At 39.5% G+C, this 23,585-nt stretch overlaps 1 protein-coding gene across 1 annotated transcript in view; it reads right to left on the bottom strand.

The window, feature by feature from the left end:
• The window catches only part of ASCC1 (activating signal cointegrator 1 complex subunit 1), an 83,134-nt gene that overhangs the window by 13,792 nt on the left and 45,757 nt on the right, over window positions 1-23,585 (bottom strand). The window contains exons 7-8 of the mRNA XM_023755138.1: window positions 19,412-19,536; window positions 16,544-16,629 (exon numbers count right to left, since the gene is read on the bottom strand). Coding sequence (XP_023610906.1) covers window positions 16,544-16,629; window positions 19,412-19,536 — 211 coding nt within the window. The remainder of the gene's footprint in view (window positions 1-16,543; window positions 16,630-19,411; window positions 19,537-23,585) is intronic.

Below are 23,585 nucleotides of genomic sequence, written 5' to 3'. Positions count from 1 at the left end.
ATTTCTATATGTGACACGGCACCAGAGTTAAGTTAGGGTTTTTCAAAATGCTGACACGCCGAGCTCAAAAGGTTCGCCATCACTGGCTTATGGTGTCTGTAGTCATGACGTGGTTTCATGGAGCTGTAATGCTTTAAAGAATGGAATAGAAACATGTACTTCTGGATCAATAAAGACTGGAACATCTACTTCAGAACATATGAAGACTGGACTAAAAACATCTACTACAGAATAAAAAACAGCTTATGGACTCTGGAGTCATGATCTGGTTTCACAGAGCTGTAATGTTCTTAAAGAATGGAACAGGAACATTGACTTCAGAACATATGAAGACTGGAATAAAAACATCTACTTCAACATACAAATGGCCACCAGATATATGAAAAGATGTTCAATTTCATTAGCTATTAGGGAAATGCAAATCAAAACTACAATGAAATACCACCTCACACTTGTTAGAATGGCTATTATCAACAAGGCAGGTAATAACAAGTGTTGGAGACATTGTGAAGAAAAAAGGAACCCTCTGCCCTGGCCAGTGTGGCTCAGTTGGTTGAGTGTCGTCCCATGCACCCAGAGGTCTCTGGTTCAATTTCCGGTTGGGGCATATGCCTGGGTTGTGGTCTCGATCTGCAGTGAAGGGTGTGCAGGAGGCAGCCCATCTATTTATCCATGTTTCTTTTTTTCTCTCTTTCTTTCTTTCTTTCTTTCTCTCTCTCTCTCTCTCTCTCTCTCTCTCTCTCTCTCCCTCCCTTTTTCTTTAAAGAAACCCTCATTCACTGCTGATGGGAATATAACTTGGTATAGCCAATATGGAAAACTGTATGGCGGGTTCTTAAAAAATTAAGAATAGAGTTACCATATGACCCATCAATCCCCCTCTTGGGTATCTACCCAAAAAACTCCAAAACATGTATTCGCAAAGATATATGCACCCCTATGTTCATTACAGCATTATTCATGGTGGTCAAGACATGGAAACAACCAAAGTGTCCTTTGATAGAGGACTGAATAAAGAAGATGTGCTACAGCCCAGCCAGTGTGGCTCAGTAGTTGAGCATCGACTCATGTACCAAGAGGTCACCAGTTCGATTCCCAGTCAGGGCACATGCCCAGGTTGCGGGCTTGATCCTCAGGGGCGGTGTGCAGAAGGTAGCCTATCAATGTTGATGTTTAACTCTCTCCCTCTCCCTCCCTTTCTCTAAAAGTCAAGAAAAATACCTTTTTTAAAAAGAAGAAGGAAATCTTACTCCTTGTGACAGCATGGATGATCACAGAAAGCACTATGCTAAGTGAAATAAGCCAGTCAGGGAAAGACAAATACCATATAATTTCACTTACATGTAGAATCTAATGAATAAAATAAACTAACAAAATAGAAACAGACTCATAGATACAGAGAAGAGACTGATAGAAGGGAGAGGGGAAGGGTCCTGGCAAGTGTGGCTCAGTGGTTGAGCATAGACCTATGAACCAGGAGGTCATGGTTCCATTCTCAGTCAGGGCACATGCCTGGGTTGTGGGCTCGATTCCCAGTAGGGGACATGCAGGAGGAAGCCGATCAATGATTCTCTCTCATCATTAATGTTTCAATCTCTCTCCCTCTTCCTTCCTCTTTGACATCAATAAAAAAATATATTTTAAAATATATTTGGGAAAAAAAAGATGTGCTACATATATACAATGGAATTCTACTCAGCCATAAGAAAAGATGAAATATTGCCATTTGTTACAACATGGATGGACCTTGAGAATATTGTGCTAAGCAAAATAAGTCAGAAAAAGCTAAGAATGAAATGATTTGCCTCATTTGTGAGATATAAAACTGAAACTCATAGACACAGACAACAACAGTAGGGTGGTTATCAGAGGGGTGGGAGAGTACGGGGGCGGGAGGGGAGCCAAATATATGGTGACAGAATGGTTTGACTTTGGGTGGTGAGCACACAATGCAATATACAGATCATGTATCATGCAAATGTTCACTTGAAACCTATATGATTCTATTAACCAATGTGACCCCAATATATTTTAAAAATGTAGCCCAGCTGACGTGGCTCAGTGATTGAACATCGACCCATGAACCATGAGGTCAAGGTTCCATTCCTGGTCAGGGCACATGCCGGGGTTGCAGGCTCGATCCCCAGTAGGGGCCATGCAGGAGGCAGCCAATCACTGATTCTCTCTCATCATTGATGTGTCTATCTCTCTCTCTCCCTCTCCCTTCCTCTCTCTGAAATCAATAAAAACATATTTTAAAAACAAAATAAAACATCTACTTCAGAATAAAAAACATATTTATAGTCTCTGTAGTCATGATCTGGTTTCACAGAGCTTTAATGTTTTTAAAGAATGGAACAGGAACATGTACTTCAGGATAAATAAAGACTGGAGCAGAAACATCTACTTCAGAACATATGAAGAGTGGAATAAAAAATTTACTTCAGAATAAAAAACAATGTGGTTGGCAGGTACTTAATATTCTAGAGTCATCTCCAAATACAGCACCAACTCTTCCCAGGATGCCACTTTTAACCTGAAACCTCAAACTGCAGTAATCAGTGCTGACAGAGCCAATAATAATAGCTAATAATAGCCAATAAAAAACGAGGAGATAATGTACTTCCAGAAGGCCTGGGACACCTCAGATCCAAGGAGCAAGGTTAAGGCCAGTATGTGGGAGTTCTTAACATCATCTGTTGCCTCCATAAGGAAAACAGCAAGGAGGCTATAAAACGCGCAGAACAGCTGTGATTTTTCAACCCATCACATGTCACTCCTGCTGTGCACATCCCCATTCAAAGAGGACCAAAAAGCTCCCATGCCACCAGAGCACAGTCCCATCTCCACTGACTGAAAGGGCATATGAAGGTTACCAGGCTCCCTGCACAGAATGGGAACATGAACATGAACTTCCCTCATTCATTCTGCTCCCAAACCACCTGTCTTGGCTGCAGTGAGCATGAGGAGAGTTAACAACCTGACATGACAAACAGAGTCAGGGAATGAAGAAGCTTTAAAACTTCCTTCAGATAATCACTCAGGGTTGCACTTTTGGATATTTGGCCTGGGCCGCACTGCTGATGTAAGGATTATCAAGTTTAAGACTGCTGGTGAGGCCAAATGACCTATTAGAGAGTGAATTAAAACCGCTATATACAAACAGGATGCCAGGCAGTTCTGCTGAGCACCTCAATACTCAAAATACCAAGGGAGTTCCCCTCCCTGCAGAGCCTTTCAATTTTAAAAAGTAGCAAGAAAAAATGTGGGTGGAGGCAGGAGGCAGGAGGAGAGAAGAGGCTGTGCTGACACAGCTGAAGAACCCAGACCTGATCTGGGGGCACACAGGCGCGCTCGGCCTGTTTCTACAGCAGCACAGCAGCAAGTAGAATCAGCATCAGAGATGGGCCACTGGGGGTTCAGTTTGCTACAAAATTTCTTCCAGAGAAAGCTTTGCCTCGGAGTAGGAATATCACTGCTTTACCAGGACAAAGTTGCTCCTGGTGGCTGCAAGCTAGCAAAGCCTCTTCAATGCCCTAAGCAGGTGACCACCAGCCCTAAAGGCAGACGCCCTTTTGGAACTAATCCAGGTAACGTTTCTGTGGATCAATTCTTTCCCTCAGATGAATGCCTCTGAATGTTCATTCCAGTATGTTACGAGTCCTATTCTTGGTTTGGTCATCTTCCCTCAGGTATTATTCATAATTGTTCCTCAAACAACTGAAACAGGAGATGCGGGTTGGATTTGTGGATTATATATTAAAAAGTGCAAGTCAGCAGAAAGGAATCCCTGAACGGGGACACCCAGGATAGCCACAGAGATGATTTCTTTTTGGCCTAGGGAGTCCCTAGGCAAATGGCTTTAGGGAGACTGGGCAGAAGGCTATTACGCCACGCAACAAATTCAGAAAAAGAACAAAGTGAGAGAGGAGAAAACAAGGTCATCAGGCTCAGCCCACCTCTACTCCAACTTCTCCAACAGGAGAACAGCATCTCTAGACAGTAAAGAGCAAATCAGATGCCCCTCAGCAATGTCAGGCAACAGCAAGCATATATACACATTTACGTAACAGCTGCACCAAACAACACTGGATGTGTGATGGCTCCTCAGAAGATGGAGAGGCTGCCACATGTTATCTTGGATTTTCAACTGTCACCTTATCAAACAAGACAGCAAATACTTTATCCTCTGTCAGGACCATAGGGAACCTGCCTTCAGCAGCACCACTGGAGCATTTTATATTATAACACTCACTTGGCTTTAATTTAGTTCAGGTGGCCTTCTTCCCTTTGCAAAGATGTGGGCTACAGTCAAATAAGCAAAAGGTTCTGGAAGAGAGAGAGAATCATCCCCACTCATACCTAAGGAGATCCCTACAATTTAAGAAACTGGAATCAATGTTTTAGCCTACAACTGAGAGAGTAAACTTTGAATTTCAGTTCTTGTTGACTTATACCCTGTGGTTGTTGTTTTTTCCACTTTTCATTTGCAATACTAACATTGACATTTGAGCATTAATTCTAAAACTGTTTTATTATTGGGATATGGAAAAGAGGACATCATTTCTTAAGAAGTCATTATAGTTCTGTGGCATAGTGGGCTAAACTCCTGTTTCTTTTATCTCTTTCCACCAATGTCCTCTAACATTTAGAATAACACTTAGCCACCCAATCTAACATGATTTCATTTGATCTTGTCTTGAAACAACAAGCTGCTTCAAAGATGACAGTACCCCGTCACCATCTCTGGGTACAGATTTATATTCTGTTCTTTGTTTGTTTACATTACACCAAAAAACATACAATGGAATATTATTCAGCCTTTAAAAGGATTGAAATCCTGATACATGCTACATGTTATTCCATAGATGAACCTTGCAAACATGTAACTGAAATAAGCAAGAAACAAAAGGACATATCCTGTATGATCCCACTTACATGAGGTACCTAGAATAGTCAAATTCATAGACACAGAAAGTAGAATGGTGGTTGTCAAGGACTGAAAAGGGGAGAAAATGATGAATTATTGTTTAAAGGTTGCTAATTATTATTTAATTTCAATTTGAGAAGATGAAAAAGTTCTGGAGATGGCTAGTGGTAATGGCTGCACAACAATGTAAATGTACTTAATGCCACTAGATTGTACAGTTAAAATGATAAATCTTATGTATATTTTACAACTAAAAAACTCACAATGAACCCAAAGTGAACCATAACCCAACTCACTTCATTTGTGAAATACACTCAAAATGATATGACTGGCCCTAGTTGGTTAGAGCATCATCCCGGTATGTCAAGGTTGCAGGTTCGATCCCCGGTCAGAGTACATACAAGACTCAACCAATGAATGTATAAATAAGTGAAACAACAAATGGATATTTCTTTTTTCTCTCTCTCTCTTTTTCTTTTTTCTCCCTTTCTAACCAATAAATAAAATTTTGGGGGAAAAAAAGATATGATTGGACCCCAAGAAATGAATACCTAAAAGAGATTAATATTTCCCACAATAAGAACAGATACCTTTTTCAAAGAGTTCATAGGAATGGCATAAAAGGGACCAAAGACAACTAACTATTTATTCTCCCTCTGCCAAATACACCAAGACTCTAGCTTGGTATTTATATTTAGTAGCTATTCAATAAAATGTTTATTTTTCATTCTGATAAGAACCAGAAATAATTTTAAGAAAAGTAATTTTAATCTCTTAATTTTTTTCCTGCTCTCATTGTTTTTGCCAAACCATGGCCTATTTCTTGTCACTGTATAGGTTAGAATCTCAAATCCATCCTTCCCTGCCTGAGCTGACACAACACTTGCTTGGAAGTATTCCAGGACCACTGCAAAGATTAGCAACCAATAAACATAAATTCAAAAGAGAGCGAAGGGAGAGAAAAAACATAGTGTACAAACAGACAGCAACAGACCAGAAAAGGTGTATCTTTTAGAACAGATGTTGACTTTGTCAAAAATCAACAAATTGCTCTTTCCAGTTTCATTTTAACGATAGTTTCACCTCACTGATAGTTATATCTTTGGTTGCCTTCATTAGTGTTTTAAGACTTCACTTTCTAGGCAAAGCAACACATAAAACAAATTCTGAGAAAAAGTTTTGGTGAAATACTTCTTGGATTTGAATCTTCCTCCCACCCCGACCCTAACTTAATGGCCTAAAATAAGAATGTACAAAACCAACTGAAGCATTTCAAACTGCACTTTTAAAAAATATATATCTGATGTACTAAGAAACTTGTCAGAAGTCTTTCAGATCTTTTAATATATATATGTTATTTCTATTATTAGCAAAATATGAAAAGCCCCTAATAATTTCCTAATAGTAATTTTTATGAATTTTGTTTTTTATCAAGAGTAGAGGTGGAGCCATATTTTATCAATAATACAGCAAAGTAACACTGGCCATATTTTGGCAAGATGTCTTGTCACAGGTTCCTTCCTAAACTCCACTTTTTTCTGATATCAATGCTAATTATGAAATTAGCACAATTTACTTACAAGTTCAGTATTCTTTATTTTTCATTCAATAATTTTTATTAATACATTCTATAATAAGGCATAAATAAAACTGCAAAAGAAATCATTGTTCATGTTTCAAGTTAATTAGTGTACACCACAGAGAAGCACAAATTAGTTTTGGATGCATTTTAAAATAAAGGAAGTTAAACTTAAATTCAAGTTCAGCCCTAGCCGGTTTGGCTCAATGGATAGAGTGTTGGCCTGCAGACTGAAGGGTCCTGGGTTCAATTCCGGGCAAGGGCACATGCCTGGGTTGCAGGCTCAATCCCCAGTAGGGGGCGTGTAGGAGGCAGCCAATCAATGATTCTCTCTTATCATTGATGTTTCAATCTCTCTCTCCCTCTCCCTTCCTCTCTCTGAAATCAATAATATATTTTTTTTAAAGTTCATTATTACCTATATCAGCTGAATTTGCTATGTAGAGTAATAAAGTTGAAATCAAATTTAACTGAAAAATCAACCTCACTTATTAGTAGAAGATTATGAATATAAGCTATACATATATTTAATTTAGAGATTACTTGGATTTAGTAAATTCATTTTAAAAAGACATAAACATTTGCTAGAAAAGATTCAAGTAAACAGAAATCCAGTAGGACTGACTGACTGCTAACTAAATATTTATGACATAATTAGTATATCTTGAGGACCTATTAAATATGAATCCCCTTTACAGCAGGGGTCAGAAAACTTTTTCCATAAAGGGCGAGTTGGCCATATGACCTCTGTCACAACTACTCAACTCTTGCACTGTAGTGCACAAACTCTAAAAAATATATAAACTGCCCTGGCCAGTGTGGTTCAGTTGGTTGAGCATCATCCCAAGCACCAAAATGTTACTGGTTCGATTCCCGGTCAGGGCACATGCCCGTGGTGCGGGCTCAATCCCACGGTGGCGGTTGTACGGGAAGTACCTGATCGATATTCCATTCTTTCATCAATGTTTTTCTCCCTCTCTCTCGAAAAGGCAATAAAAATATTAAATACACACACACACACACACACACACACACACACACACCTCCCATTCATAGTTTGAGGACCATACACAACAGGTGGCAGGCCATATTTGGCCCTCAAACCGTAGTTTGCTGGCCCATGCTCTAAGAGTTTATAATCTCAAGTACAGGGCAAAAAAATCTTTTTCTTCTCTTCTCCCAAAATTTGATTTCTATGAAAAACAGTTTTAGTTAGTCTTCAAAAAAACTTCTTCAGTGCTTGTCCACGCAAGACACATTGCTAAGCACTAAGAGCATGTAACAGGTCTCTGCAAAATCAAAGTAAAGAGAAGAGGGAAGGAGTTGAGAGGTAGAGGAGCACCACTGACCGGGGTGTTCCTTACCATTATGGGGTGGTAATATCTGTATTGGACTTTAAAGAATTCGTAGCATTTGGAAAGAACAAGATCACAATAAAGAAAAACACAGAGATAAAAACAAAACCTTAGGGAGTAGCCACAAAAGGCAGTGAATTTTTTGAAAGTAAAACCAGAGGCAGAACTGCCACTAAAGCCAAGAGAAGAAAGCATTTGAAGGAGAAAGGGGCTTAATATTAACTCTCAATGTGGTTACTAGGAGAAAGTAAAAGTAGGTCAAAGTACTGAACAAATAGGGGCTACCAGTGACTTTTTACAGTGCTGCGCCAGTACAATGAGACAGGTAAAAGACAGGTTTCAGGGAATTTAATAGGGAATCGTTTGAAAGGGATGATGGTAGAAGAATAGCTTTACAGAGAAATGGACTCTAATTTCTTAACAACAACAAAAAACTCTGATGAAAGATGCATCTATCTTCTTAGTAACTTGCTCTAATATGAGACATTCTTATTAGGAAGTTGTTAAATATTTTTACCCTTTGAAATCAAATGGCCCAATTTTTGGAAGGCAGTTAAATATTTTTACCCTTTGAAATCAAATGGCCCAATTTTTGTGGTAAGATCAGCAGCTAATAAAACTTGTATCTATCCTAAACAATGGAATAAAACACAGCTAAGACTTCAACAAACTTCTCTGGAAAGTGATTGTTTAAAAAAAAATACACACATACAACAAATGGTTGGTGTCCTATTCCCTCCTAAGTACATGTCTGTCTGTCTTCTTTCTTTGTAAATTTTTTTATTTTGACATAGTTTCAAACTTACAGAAAAGTGACAGGAATAGTAAAAAGAATTCCTGGATACCTTTTATCCTTTCTTTTTTTAATAAACTAATTTAAGGAAAGCATTCTTTAGCTTAATTTCCTTGGTTTTATTCTTTATAATATGTATACTGCCAAGAAGCAGTTTAGTCAATGTTGCCCATAATTCATCACAAGTTGTAGGAAAGAAAAGTATAGCCCTGGCTGGTGTGGCTCGGTTGTTTGGGCATCCTGTGCACTGAAAAGTTGCCAGTTTGATTCCAGGTCAGGGCAAATGTCTGGGTTGTGGGCTCAATCCCAGGTAAGGGGTGTGCAGGAGGCAGCCAATCAATGTTTTCCTATCACAATGATATTTCCTCTCTCTCTCTCTCCCCCTGCTTCTTCTCTTTAAAAATCAATTTTTTAAAAATTATTTTTAAAAGTATAATGTAATATCACTTAACAGAACTCCTGTTTGTAATTCATTTGGCTTCTTTAATCTGCAGATTGATGTCTTTCATCAGCTCTGCCCCATTCTCTTTCTTCTCTCCTTCTGGGACTCCAATTGAATGTATTTTAAATCTTCTCATTGTATCCTATATGTCTCTTATTCTCTCATCTGTAATTTTCATTCCCTCTGTACATGCCACATTCTGAGTAATTTCTTCTGACCCAACTTCCAGTTCACTATTTCCCTCTTCAACTATGTCAAAATTTGCTGCTAAACCCATCCATTGAGCTCTTAATTTCAGTTACTGCATTTTACAGTTCTAGCATTTCTATTTAGTTTTTCCTCAACACTGCAAGAGTTCCCAATTACCTGATAAAAATATTAAGCTTGGATTTATTTCTTTGAATATAGTAAGCATACAGTGGAACCTGTCAAACGTCTCCCATCTCGAACAATTCATTTCTCAACCTGACAACCCTTTCATGTGGATATCTGTATGATGAGTAATGCATCTCTCAGGTGACAAAAAAGAGAATGTGCTAATATGAGTCAGTTTACCACTGTTAAAATCTCAGGATATTGTACTGTGAATATTTTTGTGTGGTTGGGGTTTTTTTGCTTTTTTTACTGCTTATAATTATTGTAAAATTTTTATTTACTGTACATTTCCTTTCTTTTGTTAAATTTTCATTTACATTTCATGTCCTTTTTGCTTTTAAAGTGTTTATTTATAGATTAAACAGTACAACAGACATGTACTGTATATAAGAAAGGTTAAACAGGGAATCATTTGGGGGTCTGGAATGGATTAATTCAATTTATATTATTTCTAATGGGGAAAAAATGATTCCGTTTTCAAACAGCCTTCTGGAACAAATTAAGTTCGAGAAATGAGGTTCCACTATAGTTGTTTTTAGCCTAAGCCCGATAACTCTAGGGTCTTTATGAGTTTTGAATGTTTCTCTGCTTATGTGGAGTGGTTTCCACATAAGCCTAACTACCGTTGGCTGTGTACTGGCCATTTAGGGAGGAGGAGTTCCTTGGAGGGAAATTTCTAGGTAAAGGAATATTTCTAGGCAACAATCCAGAGGATTTTTCTTTGCTACTGCCCAATACCTGCTACTACCAGTCCAGAGATTGCTTCATTCCAGGTCTATTTTCTATTTTTAGAATCCTAATAGTTAACTTCTGCAATGCCTGAGGATCATCTTTGTCATATTTTCCCTCACATTTTCTATCTCTTCACCTTTTCCAGAGATTTCCTTAACTTTATCTTCCTTAATTGAATATATGTATTTATTAGTACATATATGTAATTTCCATGGGCCCTCTTATTCTCTAATTTATTTTTTTTACAACATCTTAATTTTATTTTCCAAGTGAAATTCTTCAGAAAATTGTACATCTGCTCCTCTAACAAGTTGCATACTTCATGTGGTTATCAAGAATAATATGACTGTTTTCAACGCTATAGATAAATGCTATTACAAAATATTAGTGAACTGCCCTAACTGGTTTGGCTCAGTGGATAGAGTGTTGGCCTATGGACTGAAAGGTCCCAGGTTCAATTCCAGTCAGGGCATGTACCTTGGTTGCAGGCACATCCCCAGTAGGAGGTGTGCAGGAGGCAGCTGATTTCTCCCTCATCGATGTTTCTAACTCTCTATCCCTCTCCCTTCCTATCTGTAAAAAAATCAATAAAATATATTTAAAAATATATATTAGTGAACTGAACTGTCCAAGTGAACTGAATTTAATAAGTGTCAACATACATAGTGATTTTACTTAAATAAGATTAAATTTCAAGTTACAGAAATATCAGGTAGTAAATATGACACCAGAGCTATGGTGATAATGAGAAGTAGTAGCTTTATTCTACATTCAATTTGCTGCAAATATAATAGTGCAATAGAACATTTGGTGATAGACTCTCAAGGAAAGGCTTTCTGAAAAAGGTGAGTTTTGAAAAAAAATTTCTGAAGAAGAACCATGTGACTAAGAAGTAATTTTCAGGAACAGTATACTAATATAATATGACTATTGAACTGGATAATAAAAAAACACAATGTTTTCTTCCATAGAAATAATACACTTTCTGGAACACTAGTCTCCCTTTGTAGACATTAATATCTTTTCTTTAAAAATCACTACATAGTTCTCAGTCTCATCTCTCTTCCCTAGAAAAAATAAAAACTCTTTTCAATACTCTTCTAAACTTCAAAACAAAGGAATCATTCAAATTAGGCCTCTTCACTGAGATTGTTTGAGAACGTAATTGTGCCTTTGTTACCTCAGGACAAACAGACTAAAGAGTTGGTCAGGGAAGGACATGGGAGGCATGCCCTACTTTTTGACCTTGGGAGTAGTTACACTGTTCACTGTGTGATTATTTGTTTAACAGTAATATATATTTCACCAAAAAATCATACGTACTTTTAAACAGCTTCCTTTACAGAAACTTCTCTAAGTATAGCAAACTAAATAAAGATCTAATTTAAATGTATTCATTCTAACTGTCCTTTTAAAAGAGTTTAAGGGGAAGAGATGGAACAAAAGCAAAAATAAATAAATATTTGCTTTACTCTTATTTACATCTTTCAAGAAAAGTCTCAATGTGGACAGACTTAAAACGTGCTTTCAAGTAAAGCATTACAATTAATATAGTTTAATACTGCAAACTCCCTCTTTTTCTAAATTTAAAGATTATTATATATAAAGTGGGAAAGGCACAAATTCATTTCCTTTTTATTTGGCTTGAATTTCCCAGGACTTTAAAATGTCTAAAGAAATGGCACTTCCATGGCGTCCTTTATCTTGGACCTACAGTACTTTCTTTCTATTCCTTCCCAAATATATTACTAAGCCTTTATTTGTACCAAACCACCTCCTCTGGTGAGTACAACGAAAGCTCTGATGTCTCCTCTTCATTCTGCAGTTACAGCTAAGCCTCTGAACAGTTAATACTGCACCCCTGCTCAATCTGCTGAGAGCACACGCCTGGAATACTGATTCCATTGCTTAAGGCCATTTCATAAGTCCCCCAAACAGACTGCCATTAGGACCATTTCTCTCTCCAGAGCTGGCAGTTAATGACCATTCTACTTCTGGCTAGGAAGGGAGCAGTTACTTCCTGGTAGTGTGTCTTTAGGTCCGCATAATTTTAGCATTGCCTATGGATAAACAAATAGTATTTTAGTTTGTATTTATTAGATTAGAAATGGAATGCTCTGAGGGTATACTATCCTATTACTTTGGCTTAGGTCTTTTTCACTCAAACATCCTCCTTTCAAAGTTATCTGTCAGTGTTCTATTAAAAAACCCACCATAACTAAATATGTTTGTTCCTCTTCTAGTTTGAAAAACACACAGGAGAATTATTCTTTAATTTTCAGTTCTTTCAAAGTCCTTCTTGGGGTAAGAAAAGTCTTATTTCAACCAGAAATAAGCAGATACCTGCAACAACTCTCAAAAGAGATGTACAAAAGAAAAACGTGGCTTCTTCCAAAAGTCATTAGAGCTTTTTTCCTTTTTCTTTTTAAGGCACCCAGAACTACTGCATCGAGCCGAAATGACCAGTTCTCTTCACAGAGGAGAACGGCAATTGGCTGTTACTCATTACATTCTTACAGCAATGAGCAATGACTTGCATTCTCGTTTTGTTTCTCTTTAAATAGTAGGTTAAGTTGATTCTTTCCCAAGGCTGCTTCCCATCACCACATTCCTGACACTTGATCTATGTAGCTGCTAATATGCTGCACACATATTAACTGCAGTAGTTAACTGCAACTGAATTCAACCTTAACAAACTATGCAGTTAACCTTTCCGTTTACTCCAAGTCAGTTCCTATCTTGTTAGTGAAATCAATTTTTCCTCCTTTCTAAACATAATAATTTTATCTGGTACAAAAACTATATGTATAATCCATTGGTTTTTTATTTTTCCCCCCAAGAGTTTCAGGAGCCACGGGTTCTCATGTTCTATTGGAGAAAGACATGTCTATTTGTGGTAATTCCAAAAGGTGGACTGCTATAACTACTTTACAAATACAGTTATTACCTCTTATGTATTTGGGGAGGCCATATGTCACCTTTATTCTCAAAGAAAAGTTAATCCCTTTGATAAAACACAGGTGAAAGATGATATTTTCTGGAGTAAAATATTGGAAACCATACCAAAGGATGTTTTAACTAGCTGTATTCAAAGGTACTTCTCCATACTCATAACTTGCCCCCACCCTTTTGTATTGTAAATTGCCAGTTAATCATCTGTACCCCTTCAAAGACAGTAAGCTCCTGGAAGGCAGGGATTATATCATAACTAGTAGCCCTGTGCACGAATCCGTGCGCCAGTAGCTCGCTGCCACCCTTTAGTAGCTCTCCACCTGCTACCCTGCCCTCCTGTAGCTCCCCCTCTCCTCCCCCGCCCCCCTCATAGTCTGCTGCCCTGGCCCCTCCTGTAGCTCTCTGCTACCCACTTGTAGCTCTCTGCCCCACCCTCCTGCTGATCCGTGATCCAGTCGTTACCCAGTCAGTCGTTACACTTCACAGTGTAATGACCATTTGCATATTACATCTTTATTACATAGGATGGCTGTTTTATCTGCAGGGCACATGGTCTGGCAGATGGTACACAAAAAGTATGTGACAGTATTAAAATCAGCTCAAAAGTCCAATTCTTAATTAGCCACACAGTGTTAGACAAACTGGCACACCCACTGCCCCAATGTTTATGGAACAAGTTTCGTGTGTGTGTGTACGTGTGTGTGTGTGTGTGTGTGTGTGTGTGTGTCTTTTATTAGCCCCAAATGCCTAAGGGCTTGTGTTTTATTTTTATTTATTTATTTATTTAGTTAGTTAGTTAATCCTCACTCGAAGATATATTTTTCCATTGATTTTTAGAAAGAGTGGAAGGGAGGGGAGAGACAGAGAGAAACATCAATGTGAGAGAGACATATGGACTGGTTGCCTCCCACATGCACCCCGCCCAGACCAGGGATCAAGCCTGTGACCAAGATATGTGCCCTTGACTGACTTGAACCTGGGACTCTTCAGTCCCCAGGTCGACACTCTAACCAGTGAGAAAACCAGCCAGGGCTATGGAACAAGTTTTAGTCAGACATTATCACAGTTCAAATAGATATGCCTACTTTTAAATATCTAATGATCTCTATCTAAACACTGAGTATCACCCTAGCTGGTTTGGCTCAGTAGATAAAGCATTGGCCTGCGGACTGAAGGGTCCCGGGTATGATTCCGGTCAGGGGCACATGCCTGGGTTGCGGGCTCCATCCCCAGTTGGGGGCGAGCAGGAGGCAGCCAATTGATGAATCTCTCTCATCATTGATGTTTCTATCTCTCTCTCCCTCTCCCTTCCTCTCTGACATCAATAAAAAATATATTAAATAAAAATAAACACTGAGTATCTTTATGGGAGGCAGCAGAAACAATTTTAATTTGTGAGTTTTGAATTTTTGTTCTGATTCAAACTATATTACTAACTAGCAATAATCTTTTGCAAATCACTTTAACCTGGTTGGATCTTGTGCCATTAGTGTGGAACGGGATTAAAGAAATGATCTCCAATTACCCAGTTCTAAAACTCTGATTCAGCATGAACCAATACAGGTACTACTGCTATGGAGATACAAGATATAGCAAGGCCTTGCCAACACTAGAGGGAGCTACACTCATGTCATCACTGAGCTGGTTAGTGAGATTTGAAGACAAAGCATCTTTAAATGGAAAACTGACTTAACAAAGTGACAGAAATTAAATATCAAGTGAGAAATCCATAATGTTCATACAGCCACCACCACCACCACCTCCCCCCCACACACACACACACCCACAGGCTCTCTGCTGGCACCTCCCTCTTATAGACATCAAAGCACTTCACATCAACACATCGTCTGTGTTTTTATTCTAATTCCAAAAGAACCCAGTTGATTTGAATCATTCCTACAGATTTCTTTTCCCACTCAGTCTATTTTCTTTCTTAGTCAAATTAACAACAGAAAAGCAAAATAATTAACTATACTACTGGAAAGTCTCCAAGGAAATGAGATAGAGGAAGAGAAAGATTCATATCACACTGAAGCTGTGGCCTGAGAAAATCAGTAGTTAATTGCAACTAAATTCATTAGCAGCCTGTCACTCAAACCCAAACCTACCATAAACACTTTGAAAACAAGAAAAATATTTAAAAAGAGGAAAGATACAGTATAAGGAAAAGAAGGAATCAATGTAGCTCTGCAATGTGGGAGCTGGAATGTTGGCCTAAATCAGTGGTTCTCAACCTTGGCTGCACATTAGAATCACCTGGGAATCTTTTTAAAATCCTGATTTCTGGGCCTCATCCTCTGGAAATTCTGTTTCTTTGTTATGGGGTGGGGCCACAAGATTAGTAACAAAGAAACAGAATTTCCGGAGGATGGAGGCCCAGAAATCAGGATTTTAAAAAGATTCCCAGGTGATTCTAATGTGCAGCCAAGGTTGAGAACCACTGGCCTAAGTGAATGCTGTCATTGCCCTGTTGGGCTCTGCAGCTGCTGAAGAGTGATGTCAGTAAGTAGAGGCAACTGACAAGAAAACTGTCGAGGGACAAAATGAGATAAGGGCATGAAGGACAAGGACGGGGTATGGAAGAAAAAAAAAAAAGTATTTCCAAAGCTAAAGCTGATTATATGCATTTTCTCTCTCTCCCAGCTCCAAAGAAAACATCCATGGCCTTGCAAATGTATGACCTAAACCATTATAGAACAAGTGAAATGCAGAATCAAAAACCTCTCCATTGGCATCAACTTATGTTTCTCTTTGCCCGGAAACGCAATGGCATGTTAACCTGATAGAGAGGGCATAAATTGTGGACATTACAGAATGTGGTCTGTGGAAGAAAGATAAATGCAATCCTGAAGAGCCCCTTTTATTTAAATTTCATGGATTAATTTAACATGGAGAAAGCAAAGCCTCAACAGTCAGAACTAAACTACCTACTTTTTAGGACATGAGCTGTTCCTGAGTAAAAATAGATTATGAAACAACTTTGGAGAGTCACTTTGTGGGAGAAAAGAAAACTTCTAGAACAAGACAAACAATTCTATTTTCACTTAAAAAATGCAAACTCAGACCTCCAAAGATAAAAATAACAGTATAAAACTCACCAGGTTAAAAACCAACTTATTCCTATGGATCCAAGTAGTTGGATTCTTGTTGCTTAAATCATCAATTTCAAATACTCTAGAGATACCACAGCCTTAACAGAGTCAAAAAATTTCTCTTTTCTTTTAGGACATTAAAAAAAGTGTTTTTAAGTAACCCTTTCAGTCAATGAGCCTCATGGGAAGAATAAGAAAAATATACTTTACTGTGAAAAAGAGAACGACTTGTTTTCCTTGCTTATTTAGGACACAGGTCAATGGATTTCTAATTCACTCTCTTTCTTACTGACCTTTAAGATGTTTCTGCCATCAAATGATTCTCTTTCTTTGAAGATGTATTTGCCATCTGCTGTGTGGATATTGTACCTGCCTTCAGCTGTAAAATATAACAAAGAAAATGTCAGAAGAGAAGCCTGGACTATTTATGTTTGTTTTCTCTTGGGTTTCTATAAGTACAACTAGCAAAATCTGGCATAATATGGAGGGAAAACACCACAGTATTAGTCAAGAGACCCAGTCTCTAGTCTTAGCTCTGTTATCAACACATTCAGTATACATTTATTCATTCAACATTGTTCAAGCAGTCATTGTACATTAACTATGTAACTAGCTATATTCTTAGTCAAAGTTACTTAGTCAAAGTTACTGGTTAAGACTGGGTGTTCTTCAAAGGCTCCTCGCAGACTAAAAACCCAGGATTTTATAAAAGCTGCATGTATTTTTAATATATAAAAATAGACAAAAGTTCACACATTAACTAGTCAAAAATGCTGACAACCATGCTTTGGGTTGATTTTGGGACACCCCCTAAATGAGGAAGACCCCTTTAGTTACAATCAAAGGTATCCTAATAGACATTCTACACAGAAATGTAGCAAATCTCTGCTTAGCCTCATCAAAGCTGCACTCTAACTCCTTGATTTAATTTAGCTTGCTTATCCCAAAAGATGTCCTTAAAGTATAGCATGAAAAGGAATATCAAAAGAAAGGGATAACAGGAAAGAAAACATAAAACCTTATTCTACGTCCCTTTCAAGTAAAAATTCAACACAAAGAAGAATACAGGGTATAGAAAAATCAAAGCATCCTCAAGAATTATTTAACTCTGAAGATATTTTCCAAAAATATCAACCCTTTCCTGTCCTAAAAAATATCTGCATTTCCATTTGTGAGTATGGTCTTTTACTGCATATAGGTATGGGGACTACCAAGTCAGTATTGATAAAATATTTTTATATGTTGATAAAATATATATAAGTCTTTAAATCTTAGCCCTTAATAAAATAAAATAAAAACCAGATTTAAGGACTAAGATTTAAGTGCTAACTCCATGAACAAAATATATTTTAGCTAGCCCATTGGAATTATATATGGGTAACTATGGAACCATTTCTCTAATTAGAAATATTCTCTTAATCAAAGCTCCCAATTCCATTGATATTTTGCAACTTAAAAATAAGTCCCCTGTTAAGAGAAGATGTGGAATTTTAAAGTAAATCATATTAAATAATTATCTATAAAAAACAGTAATCATATCTGAAGATTGAAATGTTTAATGATAGTTTCAAAATCTATAAGTAGCATTAGCCTTTAGGGAAATGATAATAAAAATCACAATGAGATACCACTTCACACCCACAGAATGGCAATAATAAAAAAGACATAATAAAGATGTAGAGAAATCAGATGCCAATTCTGATTAGAAATAGGTTCTTGGGAGCATTTTATAACCTAAAAGGTTGGTTCCATCCCTCTACTTTGGGGTCCCTTTATGTTGATTCAATCCTGTTTAGTATCTTACTTTCTACTTTCTGAGGTTCATTTCTCCAAACCCAAGCTCACAGAGAAGTGGAAATGGAGATTACCTGGTATTCCTCTCTTCCCAGGTAGAGTTTCTACAGCTCAGGAAAGAGATGAGGTATAAATAAGGACCTTGAGTTTAAATGGAGTAAGTGACAAAATGAGAACTGCCTAGAAACATATCATTCAAATTAGCTGTTAATTCAGTATTTTTAAGTATATCTGCAAGTCATTTCTTAACACTCCTGAAGTAGTCCACAAGTGGTTAAATTAAAATCAAAATAAAAGAATTATTGAGTTAAAAAACAACAACACTAAACATGGGATTCTGTGCTGATATCTTTTACACAACAGGTCTTTGAAAAAGAAGCTGCATAGAACTTGAATTTGTGGCTGATCAGACAGATGCTGAATGTGTTAAAGAAGCTTTCAGTTGGGGAGGGGAAGTGGAAAGAAAAGAAGATCCTTTTTGAAATGTAGGGTTAAAACAAGGCATTTTTATAAGAAGCCTCAGATTCTATGAGGGGGAAAAAATTATTACTCTAACAAAAGGTTCCTCAACCTTGGTGCTGTCGACATTTTGGACTGAATAATTCTTTGTTGGGGGGTCTATACTGTGTGTTGCAGAGGGTTACACAGGATCCCTGACTTCTACCCACTAGATGTCAGCAGAAACCCACCCCTAGTCCCCTAACTGTGACAACCAACAACGTCTCCAGACAACCCCATATATCCTCTAGGGCAGTGGTCACCAACCTTTCAGACCTCACGGAACAACAGTTGGTGACCACTGCTCCAAAGGTTTCCTTAAACCAACAGTCACCAACCTTTCAGACCTCACAGACCACCAGGTGGTGACCACTGCTCCAAAGGTTTCCTTAAACCAACAGTCACCAACCTTTCGGACCTCATGGACCACCAGCGGTCCGCGGACCACCGGTTGGTGACCACTGCTCTAGGGGATAAAATTGCCGCTAGTTGAGAACCACTGGTCTAACATTTACTTTTACCAGCTAATGTTCCTTTCTTCTTTCAAAATAAGCCAACAAGTATTGCATGGGACATACTTATACTAAAGTAATTAGTCATTGTTTACCTAAAATTTACCTGGGCATCCTATATATCTATTTGCTAAATCTGACAACCCTGTGTATGACAGAAATAAAAGGGTAGGGATGCCACAATCTCATGCTAGACATGTCCCTGCACACTTCCACTGTGCTCATTTAAACAAGCTAACAGATCAAAAAAAGAAGATATATCAGAAATTATTTGATAGGCCCATTCTACTTAAACTCTAGAGATTTTATCATTTGGCCTTACTAATGACAAACTGTGCTACAGTTCTGTGGACTTACCATTGGGATCTTTCCTTAACAGAGTATTCATGACAGTAGCATGGAGTTTCACACTAGTCCACTCTTTCATTATTAGTCCAGATGCCTGAAAACGTTCTAGGACTCGATCAACTAATTCCTGCAGCCTGGTGAAATGGAAGAGAGAAGTACAAAAATCTTAGTAAACCCGTGAGCCCCTGATTACTAATTCAACATTTAGGAAGCACCTGCTCTGGGCCAATCACTGTACAAGGCCCTGCATAAGAAGAGGAATAAAAGGCCACAGTCCCTACCATCATGAAGCTCACAGCCTTATAAAGAAGGCAGAAACAAATAACTACAAAACATGATGGTGAGTATTCAGGGAGAGATCAACTGTACATGGAGAGGACGAGGTTTTCACAGGAGGTTTAAACATGGTCTTGAAGAAACATGGAAGTTTATTATTTTGAGAATAGAGCTCAAGAAGCCAGGCTCAACAGAATTGCCTAAAAGAAAGGGCTTTATTGATTCATCCATTCACAGAACCAAAAACTAGTGTGGCTGATGTGTTTCTGCCAGGATCAAGTGAGGTCTGGTACAACTCTAAGGTATTTGCTCACTGGGAAGGAGTATGCATGTGATTATCCCAGTAGCACTGGATACTATACCATTGTTTCAATGAGGTGGAAGTACAGAACCAATAAAGACCCTATATAATAAAAGCCTAATATGCTAAGTGTAGAGAGCAGCTACAGCATTTGGACAGGTTCAAGCCTCGGACTAATAAGAGGGCACGATCCTCTCGTGGCAAAGCCACGTGCAAGTCCCAGTACAATTATAGCCAAAAGCTATAGTTGTAAGCTTGACCTTATGGTCCAAACCTGTGGTCCCAGGAGGTTGAGTGATGTGGGCTTGATAGAGTTCAGGTGCATGTAATTGAGTAAGATTTGAAATCTGCAAGAACATTGTAAACATCTTGACCAAACCCTTACTTTGCCTCGTGGAATCTGGCTATAAAGTAAAGACTAGGCTTACAGGCCATGGCACTCTCTCTCTAATCAGAGGGCAGTGTCCCACCTAGCCCCAGCTTATTCTCTTGTCTGTCTTTTCTAATCCTTCACCGCCCCCTCTCAGGTTTACCCATGGCCGTGCTGGCCGGCACACTAAGTGTCTGGTTGTCCGGTTGGCTGTTCAACCAATCAAAGTGTAATATGCTAATGATATACTAAGGCCACTCAACCACTCGCTATGACGTACACTGCCCACCAGAGGGCAGACGCTCCGACCGGTAGGTTAGCTTGCTGCTGGGGTCCAGCTGATCGGGACTGATGAGTCAGCTGGACACACCTTGGCGCCCTCCTACAGTCCCTCCTCTGCTGGCCAACCTCCCGCATCTGTGCCGCTCCACTCCCCGCCACCCCGGCCCCAATCATGTACTGGTGGGGTCCCTCAGCCTGGCTGGCACCCTCTTGCAATCCAAGACCCCTTGGGGGATGTTGGAGAGCTGGTTTTGGCCTGATCCCACAGGCCAGGCCAAGGGACCCCACCAGTGGCCCCTAGTCCTATATAATAGAAGCCTAACATGCAAATTGTCCCCTCAGGTGGTCATTAGACCGGAGTTTGACCAGGTGTTCAACTGGGAGTTCGACCACTCGCTCTGATGTGTGCTGACCACCAGGGGGTGGCGCGAAACATGGTGGGTGTTGGCGACGCAGCGCTGGCAGTGGGTGGCAGTGGAGGCGTCGCTGGCCCCAATGGGCCCCAACAAGAGCAGTACCATGGCAGGATGGTGGAGCAGGTAAGCGGGCGGCGCCAGGTCAAGGTAGGATGCCAGGCAGGGCTGCTGGGCTGTGAGGCTGGGGGCGCAAGCTGGGGCCCCATCTCCGCAGGCCACCCCGAGGCACCCCACCTGTGCACAAATTTGTGTACCGGGCCTCTAGTAACTACATAAAAGAATATCCACAGCCGCAATTGCATGACTGATTCCCCTTATGGACTCACGTCAGCTGGTTCTGCAGTGGATGAGCTCTACCTTAATGATGGCCACTCATTCTAGTACCTCCACCAGAAGCAATTTCTTAATAAGAAGTCTTCATTCTGTTCAGGTATTTTGCTCAACAGCTTGGAGAATGCCCTTTAACACTTCTTGCAAGGCCAGTCTAGTGATGATGAATTTCTTCAGCTTTTTTGTCTGGAAAACTCTTTATCTCTCCTTCAACTCTGAAGAACAACTTTGCCAGTAGTTCCAACAAGAGGGGTCATTATCCTAGCAAGTATGTGGTGGAGAGGATCTTGGTCCTAGGCCTCAGAATCAGCCATCATCTGTGACCACCCACTCACCTGATGATAAAATGTAGCCTATGGCTTTTACATGTCATGCCAAAACAGCCACCCGGAGCCCTAATAAGCTCTCACTGAACGCTGGCCCTGACTGGGAGGTCACATCAAAAGACAGAGCATGCCCTAGCCGGTTTGGCTCAGTGGACAGAGTATTGGCCGCAGACTGAAGGGTCCCAGGTTCGATTCCAGTCAAGGCACATAACCAGGTTGCAGGCTCGGTCCCCAGTGGGGGGCAAGCAGGAGGCAGCGGGTCGGTGGTTCTCTCTAATCATTGATGTTTCTGTCTCTCTCTCCCTCTTCCTTCCTCTCTGAAATCAATAAAAATAGATTAAAAAAAAAAAAAAAGATTGAGCAGTGCACCTGGGGACAGAGCGAGGGGAGGAGCCTGCACCTTTCAACCTTTCCCTGGCCTTATTTGAGATTTGTGCTGCATACTCATTGACTTTCCTGGCTCAAAATAATCCTTTATTAGTCACTAATGTGCTAATGAACAATAGATTTCATATTTTTTAGATTTTACATTTTTTGATGTACTAGTATCAAACATCACCTCTTTTATTGGACTCAAGTAGCCTTGAGACATGTATAGAGTTCATGAATCTTCCGCTGCTTCCTGGGCCATGGCCCTGTGGTAAGCAGTGAGCTGCTTCTCCTTAAGCATGGCTGGATGGGTTTGTTTTATGTGAGATGTGGGTCAGGTTCACTCTGTGTGGCCCATTTGTGGAAGCTTGCCTCCAGCAGTTGTTCTGGCTGCAGCAGCTGAATTGCTGAAGGCCTATCTCCAAGTGGACAACAGCCTCTGGTACCCCCATCCAGCCGTCGTTCACTCACTTAGATGTGAGCAAAACCACTCTCTTCTGCTTGCCCTGCATACGCTGCAGCAAGAGGGAGTCATTCTCCCCTAGATATTGACTTAGGAGCCCAAATGATTCTTTTCCCCTTTTGATTTTCAGGTCCCAAAGTTCCAAATTAACCTTAAAATTCTAATTTCTTTATCTTAATTGTTTTTATGAACTACTGTCTGCTAACCAAGAATATTTATAACATGAGTAAGCCATGATTAATAATAAAATAAATACCCATGTCCCCTCCACCAAACTTCAGAAATAGACAGGACTGGGAGTGAGGCACAAAATTTAAGAGGGTGTCTAAAAACGCGGTAACCAAGAATAATCATGTTTTAATGCAATATATTTAACAATCAAAATTAATGCAAAAAAATCTACAATGAACAGAATATCAAAATTGTGAATGAAGATGGGGTCAGTATTACTGAGTTCCTTTGCCTCAGACTCCAGCACAGCTTGGCATGGGATAGAACCTCACAGTACACCAGTTCCTCAGGGTGCTCCCTGTGCTGGAGGTTCCAGTGACTCCTGCTGCCTGCCCCGCATCTCCTGGCGCAGCCTCAGGACCCAGCACTCTTCAATACGCGCATTTTCTCATCTGGCTTTCTCCACTCAGCAACTTGACAACTGCCACCTCTGGGCCTTCTGTTCCCTGGGCCACAACAGCCACCCTTCCCTCCCTCCACCTATGCAAACCATACCCTCCTGCCAGGTCCCAATTCAAATCCTACTTTCCCATGAAGCCTTCATAACCACCCTAACATCCCTATGCCCAGGTATCCATGAGCAGTGACTCTATCCTCCTCTGAAATGCTGCCCCCGCTTATAAGGTGTGCTCTACTTAGGATTCTCAGAAATGGTCCTTTAATGTTTCAAGTTTGTCTGTCTTGTTCTCCTACTAGATTATACTAGTGCTTCTTCAGAGCATGAATTATAAAAGGCACTGAATATACAATGCTGAAAAGACATATTCTCTGCCCCCAAAAATCTATTTGGGAAAAAGAAGCAGGAAAGACAGCAAGAAG

Source organism: Myotis lucifugus, unplaced genomic scaffold, assembly GCF_000147115.1.
Source record: "Myotis lucifugus unplaced genomic scaffold, Myoluc2.0 scaffold_69, whole genome shotgun sequence".
NCBI lineage: Eukaryota > Metazoa > Chordata > Mammalia > Chiroptera > Vespertilionidae > Myotis > Myotis lucifugus.
This window is presented reverse-complemented; position numbering and strand designations above follow the sequence as displayed.